This window comes from Pongo abelii, chromosome 23, assembly GCF_028885655.2.
Source record: "Pongo abelii isolate AG06213 chromosome 23, NHGRI_mPonAbe1-v2.0_pri, whole genome shotgun sequence".
Classification (NCBI taxonomy): Eukaryota; Metazoa; Chordata; class Mammalia; order Primates; family Hominidae; genus Pongo; species Pongo abelii.
This window is the reverse complement of record NC_085929.1, coordinates 27,453,324-27,468,071: the sequence shown is the minus strand read 5'-3', so window position 1 is coordinate 27,468,071 and position 14,748 is coordinate 27,453,324. Positions and strand designations below refer to the sequence as shown.

Genomic DNA, 14,748 nt, shown 5'->3' with positions numbered 1-14,748 from the left:
AAGCCACGGGATTTATGGAAAGAGGAAGGAAGGCACAGAACTGGGGCAAGGTTCTGGTTTTGTTCTGTTATTTTGTTGTCGTTGTTACTGTTTGTTTGTTTTTCTTTTTTTGAGACAGAGTCTCGCACTTGTCCCCCAGGCAGGAGTGCAGTGGCGCACTCTTGGCTCACTGCAACCTCCACCTCCCAGCTTCAAGCAATTCTCCTGCCTCAGCCTCTCGAGTAGCTGGGACTACAGGCGCCCGCCACCACATCTGGCTAATTGTTGTATTTTTAGTAGGGATGGGGTTTCACCATGTTGGCCAGGCTGGTTTGAACTCCTAACCTTAGGTGATCCACCCGCCTCGGTCTCCAAAAGTGTTGAGATTACAGGCGTGAACCACTGTGCCCAGCCTTGTTCTGTGTTTTTAAAGCAGGTTTGTTCATGTTTGTTAGCTGCAAGAAAGGAAACTGACAGGAGTTGAGGGAGGGAGAAAAGCGAATAGAGGGACAACCTGGAGTGGAAGCCTCCCTACTGCCCAGGCAGCTGCTCTGCAGCCCTCTCTGGTCCTGGCCTTCTCCACAGAGGGCCCTCCCCCAGCTCAGCCCTCTACGTCGGGCTGCAGTACCAGGCTCCCGGGTACAGCCTCCCACACCTGGCTGTGGGCCAGCCTTGGGGACGTGAGGCATGCTGGGCCCTGTGTACCAAGGGCATTCACCTGCCCACACCAGGTGGCTCCAGAGGTGTGCTGCTGCTTTTGTGTCAGTATCTTTCAATCCAGTCCCTTCCGAGAAAAGAGAGCTTATCTCAGGACCGTATCTGTTGATCTCACCAGGAATTGCCCCACTGTGTCCCATCTGAGCTCTCAAGAGCCAGAACCTGCTGTCTCCAGTGTGTCCAGGTGGCCATCCTGTGGCCACTGTCCCTCCAGGCACCTGCCCTCAGCAGTCAGCAGGACACAGTCTGGAGACTACACTGCCCATCTGCTCTTGTTCTTTCCTTGTGGCAACAAATTGGGTCCAAGAAAACAGGTGGAGCTGAAAGAGTGGGAACGTACGTGCCCCATGGGCTCTTCTCCAGAGGGCAGGGCCCAGGCTCCTTCCCTCTGTCTTGACTCATGGCTGCATCTTCCTGTTATGGTGGGCATGCCTCACCGACTCAGGCTACCAGGTCCAAGCAGGATTCTGTGCTGGGTGCATTCTGGACACGGTGCCCAGCACGGGGGCCCAGGGGGTGGCATGGCCCATGCCACAATCCTCCCTTGGCAGGTGTCAGCAGGCAGTGTCTTCCTCACTAGGGGCTTGTCCTTTGACTAGAGAGGCACTGTTGCCTCCCCGTTCCCTGCTCCAATCCCAGACCTGACAGGAGCCCAAGGACTGGGAGGTTTCTTTCTTGCCTCTCTGGCTGCCTCCCTAGAGCCTAGAGCCTATCTTTGGATGAGTCTTTGGGGGGCTGCTTCTCATCCCAGGTGCTGGACTTGGACTGCCCACCACTGATACCTGGGCACAGGGCCTGGCTTCCTGCTCTCGTGCTCTTGGAAATGAATGGGTGCCCTTCATTTGTTTTTCTTCCCACTAGAAATCTCCCTGCCTCCCATCCTCTGGGCTCTGCTGGCTGCCAGCTGCCAGGGTGAGACCCGTGTTCCACTGCACCCTGGGGAGTGCCTCCAGGGGACGCACTGAGTGCTGGAGCCAGGAGCAAGGAACGGTTCCCAGTATGTGGGGGCGGGGGTGGGGAGCGCGCAGTGCCACCAGCCTTGCCTGAGGGTTCCTCTGTGGGATGGAGCTCCCTGGACCAGCCTTTCTGCCCTCCCACCCCCTCTCTGGCCCACTCGGTGTCCACCTGCCTTCAGCCCCAGGCTGCTGTGTGGGTCCCTTTCCCAGAAATGCAGTTCATGCCATTGTTGCTGGGGTGTTGATGTTGAGCGTGCCTGAGCTCCCTTCATCACTAGGGTGACCTTGAGCAAGTCACTTCCCTCTGAGCTCCCTGTTCCCAACCTATGACACACAGGTGACAGGTGGTGTGCACTCAGAAGCTCCTTCCCTAGGAGGTGTGACATTCTTGTCCTGGGGCCTTTGCTAGCTGTGACACACCAGTGCCCGACCTCTCTGGCTGCCTCCCTAGAGCCAGTTCTGTCTTCAGATGAGTCTTTGGGGGACTGCTTCTCATCCCAGGTGCTGGACTTGGACTGTCCACTACTGACACCTGGGCACAGGGCCTGGCTTCCTGCTGTCGTGCTCTTGGAAATGAAAGGGTGCCCTTCGTTTGTTTTTCTTCCCACTAGAAATCTCCCTGTCTCCCATCCTGTGGGCTCTGCTGGCCACCAGCTGCCCTGGCCTGGGTCAGCTGAAGAACTGAGATAGACCTAAGTTCTGGGTGGGTGCTTGGAGGCCCCACGGGCGTGGCTGGTGAGATTGCCGCTTCAGGGCCAAAGTGGGTGCTGGGCCTCCTGAGGTTCGAGAGCAGATGAGAACTCTTGAGTGGCAATGAGGGCTGTGTGGTGGCCTTCCCTGCTTGGCAGCCTCTGCCTAGCCTGCAGCTGCCTTACTCCTGAGAGAAGCGCTGAGCTTTAGGCCGCAGAAAAGAGCTGACCATCTTCTAGAAGGGGCAGCTGCTCAGGCACAGGCGCCTCTCTGGAAGAGGCAGTCAGGGAGAGGCGAGGGGAGGGGCCCTGACCTTCAAGCAGGAAGAGAGGTGAGCTTGTGAGACAGCTTTCTGGGGTGCAGGTAGAGAGTAGCAGCAAGTCAGGCATGTGTCAGGAAAGGCAGAGTTGGGCTGAGCATGGGGCCCAGAGTCTTTGCTTCCCACTCCTCGGTGCCGTCTGTGGTTCTCTGTATGGAATTTTCTGGCCTTGGGATTTTGTTGACACCTGGATGAGTCTAGAACATGTGTTCCGGTGTCTGGGACATGCCCTCACTCCCCTTCAGCTAGGGCTCTGTGCACCCCAGCACCGTGAATGCACAGGACTTTGGTGGGAGAAACCTCTGTACTTGTTCAACTCAGCATTTAGCAAATGAAGTCACATCAGTCCCCGTTTCTGACCTTGCTAACCTTTGTGAGAATCACCACGAGCCATTTTGCTCCATTAGGTAGAGTGATGAGGCCCGGCAGGCCGAGGCTGGGGCTCCTGCACTCTGCCCCTCCTCTCCCAGGCAGAGGTGTCTTGACCACAAAGCAGTGGGAACAGTCCATTCCATCGGTTGATGTCCCACTGGGCCAGTGGCTTTGGATAGGGACCTCTGACCCAGCCGTGCTGGAAGTGCCCTGTTGTGGTCACGCCCTGTGCCTTAGCCCCCGACCCCCTGGTCTCCCAGCACACGTGGTTCAGGAGCGGCCTGCACCCAGCATCCCTTGCAGCACTGTCAGACACACCCCATGGAACAGGCAAGACAGAAAGAGCATTTCGCTCCAGGAGCTTGGTCCATGTGGTGCTGAAAGGGCAGTGCCACCCTGCCCTCTGCTGCTTGATGGGGTGGTGAGGAGGGCAGCATTCTGTTTGTGGGCTCTGGGCCTGGTCCCCAATTTAAGGAGCTTAGAAAGCAGCTGTCCTATCCCAGTACTCACAGCACTGTGGTGGAGATGCTTGGGGGGTGGTGTGAGCCGTGGCCCCAGACAGGCGTTCATGGCCAGAGTGCCCCAGGAGAAGCACTGAGTTGGTCTACGGAAATGGATGGTCCAGGGGCCTGGCTCCTAGGCAGGCTATGAGGGGATGCTCGGCATGCAGGGGGTTGACTAGGGTGTGGGAAATGTAACAGGGCCTTCAGGGTTCCCCCAGTATGACAAGGCATACCTCTTTGCTGAGAGTCCCTCTAGGGGAGGCCAGACGCCCAGGGCTGGCAGGCAGCTGTCCTCCCCATCAAAGCCGCCATCTGTGCTCCACTCCAGGAAGGTGTGGGTGTTTCACACATGCTTATCCCTGATGCCTGGGTGGTGTGGTTTCATCCCTAGAGTTTACGGATGAAGACAGTGGTGTCCCTGGTGCAGACACTGGGGTGATTGATCTTATTTGTGTCGTGGCCAGCAAGGCCTGGGGAGCAGAGCAGCAGCCTTGCTCTGCATACACACAGGGCCTCAGAGGACTCAGGTGCACACCTGCATGGCAGAACCAGGCTCTGGGCCCAGGCGTCTGACACTGAGTAGCTCGCCTCTCCCAGGGGCGCTGGTGTGGGCCGATGCAAGTGCCACCATGGGTGTGTGTGTGTGGCTCCCTGGGCCACCTCACTCCAATTAAGCAGGTCCAGGTGGGACACAGCCTGGGACCAGCCCCGCAGCTGCATGTGTTAACCACAACAGATGGCCGTAGCCACCGGGCTTGTCCTTGGTGCAGTCAGCCTGGGGGCTGCGGGGGCTTGTGGAAGCATGTGGGAAGACGGTCCCACTGGTCAGCAGAGCAGGGTCCTCACCGACCCACAGAGGAGCATGTCACAGGACAGGCAGGCGTGTCAGGGAAGGCCAGGCTAGTGCCAGCCGAGGGCATTTCCTCCCAGACTGCCCTTTTCCTCACACTCCCACGACACAGCCCTCAAAGCCTGTGTCCCTGTGGGCCCCTGGCCAAGGAGCAAGGGCTGCCCTGCCTGGGCCCCCCCGCCAGCCCGTTGGTCACCTCATGCTGTGTGCCAGGCTCGGGGAGTGTGCCTGTGTGTGTGTCCAGGTGGCATTTGGATGAAGACACAGGTGTGTGGTGAGGCTGTGCGGGAGGACGGGCCTATGCGTGCGGTGGGCAGGTGGTGTGGAGGCGGGCGGGCGTGTGGCAGCGCGCCGGCTGAGCCCCTCCACTTCCAGGTCAGCCAGAGCAGCCTCCCCATGCTGTCCTCGCCGTCACCGGGCCAGCAGGTGCAGACCCCGCAGTCGATGCCCCCACCCCCCCAGCCGTCCCCGCAGCCCGGCCAGCCCAGCTCACAGCCCAACTCCAACGTCAGGTAGGCCTGGCCTGGGGTGCCCCTCCCCACCTGGCCCTTGAGGCCGGCCCTGCCTGGACCCCAGCTCACACGTTTCTCTCACTTGGCTGCAGCTCTGGCCCTGCCCCGTCCCCCAGTAGCTTCCTGCCTAGCCCCTCACCGCAGCCCTCCCAGAGCCCAGTGACGGCGCGGACCCCACAGAACTTCAGTGTCCCCTCACCTGGACCTTTAAACACACCTGGTAAGTTGGGCCTGGGGTCCACGGCCCCGTCGTGTGACCTGTACTCGGCCTGGTGGGTTGAGGTGCTGAGGTCACCCCTCACCTTTATGAGGCCTCAGCTTATACTGGGTGTGTGAGCTCTGGGGCCCTCAGAGCTCAAGTTCCCCACCTGAGGGTCGAGGGCTGTGGCCTCACCCGCCTGTGTCCTGCAGTGAACCCCAGCTCTGTCATGAGCCCAGCTGGCTCCAGCCAGGCTGAGGAACAGCAGTACCTGGACAAGCTGAAGCAACTGTCCAAGTACATCGAGCCCCTACGCCGCATGATCAACAAGATCGACAAGAACGAAGGTAGGCTGCAGCCAGGGCACGAGCCTGCACCCTGGGGACACCGCCGGGCTTGTGTCTTAGTGTACCCTCTTCTGTCCCAGACAGAAAAAAGGACCTGAGTAAGATGAAGAGCCTTCTGGACATTCTGACAGACCCCTCGAAGCGGTGAGCTTTGCCCACAGCCCACGGAGGGTCCACAAGGGCACGGATAGCCCAGCCATGGATAGGCACTCGGTGATGATGTGGGTTTAACAAAGGCACCAGGCAGCTCTTTGGGCCCTGGCCAGAGGCCTCCAAGGCTCCACTCTGGTGTGTGCTGGGGCTTCAAGCCCAGGCTTCATCTTGGCCCGTGCCCAGCCTTTGCCCTACTCCTGGCTGCTGCTGTGGCCCTCATGCTGGGCCATCACAGCCAGACCTCATCCAGCCAGCAGCCAGGGTCCCAGCTTGCAGTGGCCTGATCATCAGCTGGCCCTGATGGGCCTGAGCCTGACCTGGAGTTCTGCCCCTGACTTGCCGGTGACCATGGGCAGGCGACTGCATCTCAGTTACCCCATTTGTAGCCCATGTGTGTTGTCATGAAAATGAAACAAGATGGCGCTGGTGAGAAGCAGGTGGAAGGCAGGGCCGCTGGCCACAGGCTGCTGTGAGGATCAGAGCTCGGACAGTACCTCCAAACTGCATGGGCATTGGCATATACCTCCCTTTCACCTCAACTCAGGCTATCCCCCAACCCCTGTCTAGAAGGATCTCTCTGTTCTGCTTGTCTGGATAGAATGCCAGTCACTACTGGGTGGTCCTCCGGCCTTCATGGGTTGATGCTTTGTTAGGGTTATAGGGATGAGCGGGGCAGGGACTGGCCTACATGAGAATGAGGCATTCCCAGCCTGATCAGGGGCCTGTCCACTGTCCCTTCTCTTGACCCATCGCCTCACTCTGCCAACCAGGGACAAGCCGCTCCTGGGGTTGAGGGCTGCCTGCCTTCAACTCTGGGTCTGGGAACAGCTGGTCAACTGGTAGGAGCTCCTGCAGAGGTTTCTGATGGCCGAGGCCCAGTGGCAGTAGTTGGGATCCTGAGCCTGAGAACTGCCATGTCTTCCACTCTTTCAGCACAGAGGTCAGCCCAAGTCCTCTCTCTCTGCAGGTGTCCCCTGAAGACCTTGCAAAAGTGTGAGATCGCCCTGGAGAAACTCAAGAATGACATGGCGGTGGTGAGTGGGATGCCAGACACCCCTAGGGGAACCAGGGCTCCCCTAAGAGCTCCTGGGAGTGCCGCTGAGAGGGGCCTTCAAGGTCAGGGCATCTGGGCGGGGGCCGGGCCTGACCTTGGACCCTGCCCACGAGGCTTCCAGGCCAGGTCTGCTGTGCTGGGTGGGAACATGGGAGAAGTCACCCTCTGTTTACGGCCCCCGTGGGTGCCTCCTCCACCCGGTTCAGAGGAGGCAGGGACTGTAGGGAGGATAGGCTGAGGATAGACTGTAGGGAGGATAGGCTGTGGGGATGTTGGCTGATTCCCAGGATCAGCCAACATTGTCTGCACAAGGGTGGAGGCTGTGAGAGAGGCCTCGGGAATCTGACTGTGAGTGACGACGGGCCTGGGGTGTGAAGGCCCCCTAAATGGGGAACCCTCGGGTCCCGGGCTGCTGACCGTGCCCATCCTGCCTCCAGCCCACTCCCCCACCGCCCCCGGTGCCACCGACCAAACAGCAGTACCTATGCCAGCCGCTCCTGGATGCCGTCCTGGCCAACATCCGCTCACCTGTCTTCAACCATTCCCTGTACCGCACATTCGTTCCAGCCATGACCGCCATTCACGGCCCACCCATCACGTATGTCCAGCTGGGCTGGGCTTTGCGGAGGGCGGCCAGCCCTGGGCCACATGTGCCCAGTGTGGTCACCATGCCGCCTCCCCAGGGCCCCAGTGGTGTGCACCCGGAAGCGCAGGCTTGAGGATGATGAGCGGCAGAGCATCCCCAGTGTGCTCCAGGGCGAGGTGGCCAGGCTGGACCCCAAGTTCCTGGTAAACCTGGACCCTTCTCACTGCAGCAACAATGGCACTGTCCACCTGATCTGCAAGCTGGGTGAGTGTCCAGAGGGCCAGGGCTGGCGTGAGAAAGCAGGCCCTGACCGTAGCCCCAGGACTCTGCCGTCCGAGCCAGAGGGCACAGCGCCCAGAACCCACCCTGTGTTCACGCCCCACCAGGCCTCAGAAAGCCTGGCCATGCCTCAGTCCCCACTGCCAGAGCCCGCACACTCTCACCTCCCCAACACAGATGTGGCTCTGCTTGCCTGGGCCCTAGGGAGGTGGTAGGCAGGACCTCTGGGCACCCATCGATGCAGGGCACTCCAGGCTTCACGTTTGGAAATCTGAGAGTCAGAGAGACCTCCTCCAGGTTTTGCCACAAGCTTCACCAGAACCTCCCAGGGTGTGAAGAGTCCTGTTCCAGAGCAGGGCTGTGAGGCAGGGAAGGCCGGGGCTTGTCCAGGTCACAGATAGAGCCTTCTGTGTTGCAGATGACAAGGACCTCCCGAGTGTGCCACCACTGGAGCTCAGTGTGCCCGCTGACTATCCTGCCCAAAGCCCACTGTGGATCGACCGGCAGTGGCAGTACGGTGGGTAGACCCAGAGGAGCTGTCTGGGGACCCAGGGCAAGCAGGGGTCATTGTGCAAAACCAGGCTTCCATTGCAGCAGGGACAGCCTCTGTGCGCTCCTGCCCCTCCCCAGCTCAGGCCCCTCCCTCCCCTCTTCTGGCTCCTCCTGCACAGACAGGAGCCGGTTTTCCAGTGGTCGCCTGAGAGAGAAGGGTCTCTGCTCCCACTGTGTTCCTTCGCCCCTTCAACTTGTGTCACATCAGCTGTCCGGGGTGTTTGTGTTCAGTGGGTGAGGGGTGAGTAAGCCCATGGCTCAAGGACAGTCCCCGCTCTTCCCAGAGGCCACTAGCTTCCCAGAGGCCACTACCTTGGCAGGGCTGACAGGTTCCACCGGTAGCTTGGGCACACAGGGCCCCATTTGGGTGATGTGGCTCCAGAGAGAACCACGGTGACAAGGGGCAGTCTCCCTGAGCCCAGAGCTGGCACACAGCAGAGCTGGGCTGGGTCCCCAAGGTTGTTAGAGGCAGAGCCCTAGATCCTGTTTAGATTCAGTTCTTCACTGACGATGAGGCTCTGGGAGGAGAGCCCGAAGGCCGGGCAGCGTGCAGGACGTATCACCTCCTGGTGCTTCGGCCCGCTCCTGGGGCTACCCCTTCCCAGAGCACTGCCGGGTATGCCAGGAGCGAGCACAGCACCGGCCACCTTAGGTTCACGCCTGCTGCTCTGTTGCAGACGCCAACCCCTTCCTCCAGTCGGTGCACCGCTGCATGACCTCCAGGCTGCTGCAGCTCCCAGACAAGCACTCGGTCACCGCCTTGCTCAACACTTGGGCCCAGAGCGTCCACCAGGCCTGCCTCTCAGCCGCCTAGCCAAGACTGCAGGGATGGCCCGCAGCCTCATCGGGGCCAAGGACACACGCCTCGTGTCAGGCACTTCTAGGTGTTGGCTTCCTTAGAGAGCCTGGGTTTAGGTTAGCTTTCCTGCTTTTATCTTCTGCCTTGGGGACCTGCCAAACGAAATCCCACACCTGTACAGAACTGGGATAGGCGCAGTGGAGCGGGCTGCTTGGGGGGTGTTGGCCGACTTCTTACAGAAGGCCCTCCATGTGACTTCCTCCAAGGAGCCAGATGCGATCCTTGGGCTGCTCTCACTGTGGCCTGTCCACGGTCCAGGTCCATCTCAGCAGCGTGAGGGTGCACTCAGGGTGTTGTTAGAGCGTCTCGTGTGTGCTAGACACACCCCTACTCGTTCCTATAGGAGAACACAGAGGACATAGGAAACCCTTAAAACACACATGGGATTCTCTGGTCACAGTTTTGGGTTCAGGCTACGCTGCTTTGGGCAGGTAGGGCACCCTCTGGGGAAGCCCCCAAGTCCAGGGCACAGGCTGCCTTTTGGAGGGAGGGCTGGCCCATATGCGCTGCTGGCTCCCCGCCACCAGCCGGGCCTCAGCCCTCACGGCATTCCTGCTGAGCACCGTGGGGCACCCAGGGAGCAGGGGCGTTGGGGATCCTGCTGCCGGCACCCCGTGCCGCTGGCATGAGGGCCGTATCCCCACTGTGAAGGATGAAGAGCAAGGCCCTCAGGACCCGTGTCCTTAGAGCACCACACACTGAGCCACCCAGAGAGAGTGGGCCTGGCAGCAGGCCGGGGCCATGCAGGGAGCGCCTCCCTATGTTGCCTGCCACTCTGGGCACCGGCCAGCAGCCCTCTGCTGAGAAGAGGTCCCCCCTTTTTATGTGCACTACCCCACCATCTGTGATTATAATAAATTTATTATTCCTGTGTTTGTCAGTTGTTCATCACTGTGTCCCCTTCTCCATGAATCTGAGCTCGCTGTCCTGCCAGGATGCTGTCAGCCTTGGGGCTGGCAGTGTCCAGTCTGGCCCTGGACACCCTGGACCTCAGATACCCTTGTCTGACACACCGTCCCATTCCTTGGCCTGGTTGATCCCCCAGCTTCCTGGCAAAGTTCCTGCTTCCTGAAGTAGGAAGGGGCTGAGATTAATGCCAAGGAAGTGGGGCTGTGGGACTGGGAAGACTGTGCTTCCAGGTGAGGGTGGGCACTAAGCTGGCCACCCCCAGAAAATGGACACAGCTGCAGCTGCTGCTGTGGTGGGAGGGGTGGTGCAGGTGTGGCCACAGCGCTCTGGAGACGGCCCTCCAGGAAGGAAGGTGAGCTTGGCTGGACCCCTTGTCCGCCGTGTTGTGTCAGGGCAGGAGAGGATGGCATCTTGCCCCCAGGAGCATGCAGTCTGGGCAGGAGACCCAGAGCAATCCTGTGTTTTGAAGGCAGCTCTGGCCCAGCCAAGGGACCAGGAAAGCTCTCCCACCTCCAGGGAGGGTGGGTGTGGCTCTGGCAATGCTTCTCTTCCAGGACAGCTGCCAGATCCCGGGATGAGCAAGACTTGGCTGCCCTGGCAGATCCCTGCAGATAGCAGAGGCTGGGCTAGGGACCAGGGGCTGGGAAGGGGCACCTGATAGTGAGGATCCAAGCCCACAACTTGGAAAGAAACAAGCTTTATTTTCAGTCTTCAACAGGTAAGGTGCTACTTCATCATGTGCTTTTGTGTAAATGCCAAATAGCGAAATAATAGCTAGAAAATAAACTAGCTATTATTTTGTCAGTTTGGAGATCAAATACTTTATCTTGAGTCATTTATTTTGGAAGTTAGCCAGACTTAAAAGTAGTAGGAAATGCTATAGAGAGCCAGAATCCAGTTGGAGGTTGGTGGGCCTGGCAGTGGAAAGCTGTGGGCACAGATGGAGGTATCTCAAAGGCCCTGAGTGGTGCAGGCGCTTGGTCCGCATTGCCTGCAGCCTCTTTTGCCGAGAGACAAAGGTGTTCTTCAGGGTTGGCTTCAATGCAGGCAAGATGACAGGTGCTACCACAGACAAGGGGCTCAGAAGCAGGGTGGGTGTGGGAGAGGGACTGTCACCTTGAGCATCCCCAGGAGTGGAGTGTGCTGGGAGTCGGGGCTGTGTGGCCCTCCACCAGGGCCCAGTGAGGCCAGGGCCTGCTCTGCTTTTGTGTTCCCTCCCTCCCTTTCCTCACTCCCTCCCTGGTGCCCAGGCTGCAGGGCTGCTCCACTATCCCCATGCTAGTGGACTCAACATTTCTTGGAGAGGCTCTTGGTGGAGACCCTGGGGAACTTCACGCCTTCCTGGTTCCTGGGTGAAGGAAGAATCAGCAGTGAGCCCCAGACAGGCCTCTGGGGATGGGGCAGGGGTGCACCGGGGGACTCACTTCGGAGAGCTGGACGCAGCCTCCTCTGGGGCTGCCTGGGGCCTCTGCCTCCCTTCCAGGAGGGACTTGAGGTGCTGCAGCTGAAAGGCAGGGGCAGGGGTGTGGTGGGGCCTGTGGTGGCACCAGGCTGCCCAGGGCCACCCCCACCACCCAGGGCCTCACCTCTTGGGCCTGCAGGAGGTTGGTATTCCACAGCTGGTGGATGACAACTCGCACTGCTGAAGTGTGGTGGGCTTTCGCAGGTGTGGGGACAGGGTCATCGGGGAGTGTGCCATCATCTGCCTGTCCCTGTGCTGGCTGCCCACCCAACAGGCGCCCCGGCATTAGAGGCCTCTGCTTCCCCGTCTCTGAAAGTCATTACAGTAGCCAGAAATGACCTGCCCAGGTGGGTCTGAGCATCCAGGCAGCATACTTCCCCAGGCAGTGCCCAGGCCAGTGTGGGGAACAGGGCCTGGCTCCCTTCTCCCACTGACCAGAGTGCTCTGGGTACCAGATGGGGGTCTCGGACTGGGGCCTTCTCCCCTCTGAAGGTGCCATGAGGAAGCACCTGGAATCCTTCAAGTAGACCAAGCTCGGGATCACCCAGAACAAGAAGGCAGCCAAGCTGTACAAGCAAAAGCGCACCCAGAAGCAAAGAACTCCCAAAGCTCTGCACCCGCTCCAGCAGAGCCACACTAATGCCAACCCAGGCCAGGGCCTGGGCCTGAGCGGCCATCCTGCACTGCTGAACAAAATCAATTTGCAAAAGTGATACCCCAGGCAAGGCTCCAGGCCCCTCCCAGCCCGGCACCTCTCCCCGGGGACGGTGGGGTGCATCCAGAGTGCGAAGACTCAAGGCCTGACCCTGGAGTGGCTGCAGGCCCAGCAAGTGGCCCAGGCTGAAGTGTTATTTTCAGGACCTTAGCAGTTTGTTGAACTGCTGGGTCACCTCATGGGCTGCAGGTAAAGTTGCAGGAGTGTCTTCTGTTTGCTCAGCACTTGTGGGTTTAGACTCCGTGAACCAGCACCTACCCCCTTTCCCTCCCAGTTTCCATCCTGCCCTTGCCAGCTCTGGAGGTGGCAGCTCTGGGTGGCTGCCATGCAAATGCCTCTTCTGGATATGGTAGCACAAGGGGGGATGGAGGGATGAGGCCTGAAGTGACCTTGAAGTCATTAAAATTTTCTAAATTAGACAACACAATTTTAAAAAAACCATATTCCCATGCCTTTTAAAAATCAAAAACACATACTGTTTCTTTTCAGTGTAAGCAGTTTTAATTACGTACCAGGTGCAGAGTCTAGGATACTAGACAGACCCGCAGATAAAGTCTCTTTCCAGCATAGCTAGGAGACATGGCTCACTCCACCTGTTCCTAGGCCTCGCCTAGAAATCTAATGAATGGCTCCAAACCAGGTAAACTAAACAATTTTCCAAAGTCAAAGAAGGAGTTTATTACATTAAAGCACTTAGCCAATTTAACCTCTGACTTAATTTAGAACAAATGCCTAAATTTTAAAGACTTTTTTTACCAATAATTTTAAAACTGTATTTCCCAAAGATTACTGAATTCATGTGAAATAAAAGGAATGAGAGTGTCTATTTTTCTGACAAAATATTTAAGAGCTTTCATTTTCTTTTAATCCAATTAATTAGAGTTACTTCATATAAGCATCACACACACACTTCCAGACAGGAGAAGATCTACCAGTTGTAAGTTTTTCTTTCCCATCTTATGACTTTCTGACTTGTCCTATATTTCCCTCTTTCCTAGTCATTCTACTTTAGGACAAGACCTTGCCATACAAGATGCTCTGTCACATAAAATTTCTTTCCTTCATAACCTATCTTACATAAATATATCTTCATATCCGCAACTTTTTCTTTTCTTTTTTTTTTTTTTTTTTTTTTTGAGATGGAGTTTTGCTCTTGTTGCCCAGGCTGGAGTGCAATGGTGTGATCTCTGCTCACTGCAACCGCCACCTCCCGGGTTCAAGCAATTCTCCTGCCTCAGCCTCCCGAGTAGCTGGGATTACAGGCATGTGCCACAACACCTGGCTAATTTTGTATTTTTAGTAGAGACGGGGTTTCTCCATGTTGGACAGGCTGGTCTCGAACTCCTGACCTCAGGTGATCCACCTGCCTCGGCCTCCCAAAGTGCTGGAATTACAGGCAGAGCTACCATGCCCAGTTTCCACAACTTTTTTTAGATCTCTCTCCCCTACTAATTTGTGATGCCTACCCAAATCAAAAAGGTCAGATAAAGCAAGGCAAAACAGAGTAGAGCCTTAGATTTTGAGAGGGACCTGTCTGCTTACAGTTCTTGGGGTTCCATGAGGAAAACAGAGGTTTCTCCTAAAATGGAGTCTATGGCACCTTCTGTTTTTCCGAAGGAGTTCCAGGTTGTCAGGAATTACCTTAGGTCCTCTCATATGAACATCAAGAGTGGCAAGAAGACAGACTAGGGAAATAATTCAGTCAACTGAGAAGAAAAAGAAAACCTTAGTACTGTCCCTCTTGTAAAGATGGATAAACGGAGGCACCATGCATACTGTATGGAACCCGCCTAGGCAATGCAACCTGGGATAGCGTGCCCAACCTGCCCCCGTGGTGAGCAGTGCAGTCCCAGATACCACACCTACCCTGCCACCTTTTCTACCACTCTGGCCATACTCCCACTGTGGGCTGCCCTCCTACCACTCTCCCCCCTGCAGTCTCCATGGCCACCACCAACCTCAGCGAAGCAAACCACGTTGCCACAGGCTCAAGCCTGCCGCATCCAGCAGGCGTCTTCCCTTTCCCCCTCTCTAAGCTGGGCACTGAGCACGAGGGCATGTAGACACAGAAGACCCCGGTAATGGCCTGATTCCTTGCCCCCTCAGCCGGCTTTATATAGGGAGGTTTTGCAACTGAATTCCTGGACTACATGTTCTGATTGGATGAGAGAAAACGTCTAGGCCTACTCTGATTGGACTTTATCATCATGTTCTGATTGGTTGTCTTAAGAATTGCTCTCATCCAATCAGAACATGATAATAAAGTCCAATCAGAGTAGGCCCAGAGGTTTTTCTCCCATCCAATCAGAACATGTAGTTGAGGTCCCAGTTGTGTAACTTCCGTATATAAAGCATGCTGAGGGGGCGTTAGGCCATTCCAGATTCCTTTGTGTCTGCCTGTGCTTCAGCTCTTGCCCGGCTTAGAGGAGGAAGAGGCAAAAGGAAAGACGCCTCCCTCATTCTGGCTTAAGGCACTGTGGCTCACCTCACTGCTGTGGTTGGTGGTGGCTGCCACGGAGACTGAAGAGCGGCCGGAGTAGCAGGAGGGTGACCCACAGTGCAGGAGCTGCTCAGTGCCCGGCTTTAGAGGAGGAAGAGAAGGGGAAGACACCTGCCCCACGCTGGAGGCTGGAGCTCTCAGCACCTCGGCTGGCCTCAGTGCCGTTGGTGGCTACAATGAAGACTGCAGCCGGGCCTGAGCCGTAAGAGGGAGAAAATAGTTTTTGGGTAAATGG

General features: G+C 57.5%; 2 protein-coding genes across 9 annotated transcripts in view; one reads left to right on the top strand and one right to left on the bottom strand.

Annotated features, from left to right (window-relative positions):
• MED15 (mediator complex subunit 15) overlaps nucleotides 1-9,802 on the top strand; it is an 84,449-nt gene extending 74,647 nt beyond the window's left edge. For 6 of the 7 annotated variants that reach the window (XM_024239618.3, XM_024239615.3, XM_024239617.3 and 3 more), the window contains 9 exons: nucleotides 4,762-4,898; nucleotides 4,991-5,118; nucleotides 5,310-5,444; nucleotides 5,525-5,588; nucleotides 6,565-6,631; nucleotides 7,089-7,249; nucleotides 7,335-7,501; nucleotides 7,935-8,033; nucleotides 8,746-9,802. In XM_024239618.3, coding sequence (XP_024095386.2) covers nucleotides 4,762-4,898; nucleotides 4,991-5,118; nucleotides 5,310-5,444; nucleotides 5,525-5,588; nucleotides 6,565-6,631; nucleotides 7,089-7,249; nucleotides 7,335-7,501; nucleotides 7,935-8,033; nucleotides 8,746-8,882 — 1,095 coding nt within the window. In that variant the 3' untranslated portion in view covers nucleotides 8,883-9,802. 7 annotated transcript variants of the gene reach the window in all.
• Nucleotides 9,803-10,514: 712 nt separating this feature from the next.
• LOC129052705 (coiled-coil domain-containing protein 74A-like) lies at nucleotides 10,515-14,143 on the bottom strand. Of its 2 annotated transcripts, XM_054543613.2 has the most exons (4): nucleotides 13,972-14,143; nucleotides 11,423-11,607; nucleotides 11,261-11,340; nucleotides 10,515-11,184 (listed from the first exon to the last, which is right to left on the bottom strand). In XM_054543613.2, exons 2-4 carry the CDS (start codon nucleotides 11,582-11,584, stop codon nucleotides 11,124-11,126), a joined length of 303 nt encoding a protein of 100 aa, XP_054399588.2. In that variant the 5' UTR covers nucleotides 11,585-11,607; nucleotides 13,972-14,143; the 3' UTR covers nucleotides 10,515-11,123. The 2 variants fall into 2 exon arrangements, with proteins under 2 accessions (XP_054399588.2, XP_054399587.2); XM_054543612.2 differs by lacking the exon at nucleotides 13,972-14,143 and having other exon boundaries at nucleotides 10,643-11,184; nucleotides 11,423-12,028.
• Between the last annotated feature and the right edge of the window lie 605 nt (nucleotides 14,144-14,748).

Coding starts and splice junctions, on each gene's coding strand:
- LOC129052705 (XM_054543613.2), bottom strand. CDS start 11,584: ATGCCGGGGCGCCTGTTGGGTGGGCAGCCAGCACAGGGACAGGCAGAT. Junction 11,341..11,422: donor ACCTCCTGCAGGCCCAAGAG/GTGAGGCCCTGG, acceptor CCTGCCTTTCAG/CTGCAGCACCTCAAGTCCCT. Junction 11,185..11,260: donor GCTGCGTCCAGCTCTCCGAA/GTGAGTCCCCCG, acceptor TCCTTCACCCAG/GAACCAGGAAGGCGTGAAGT.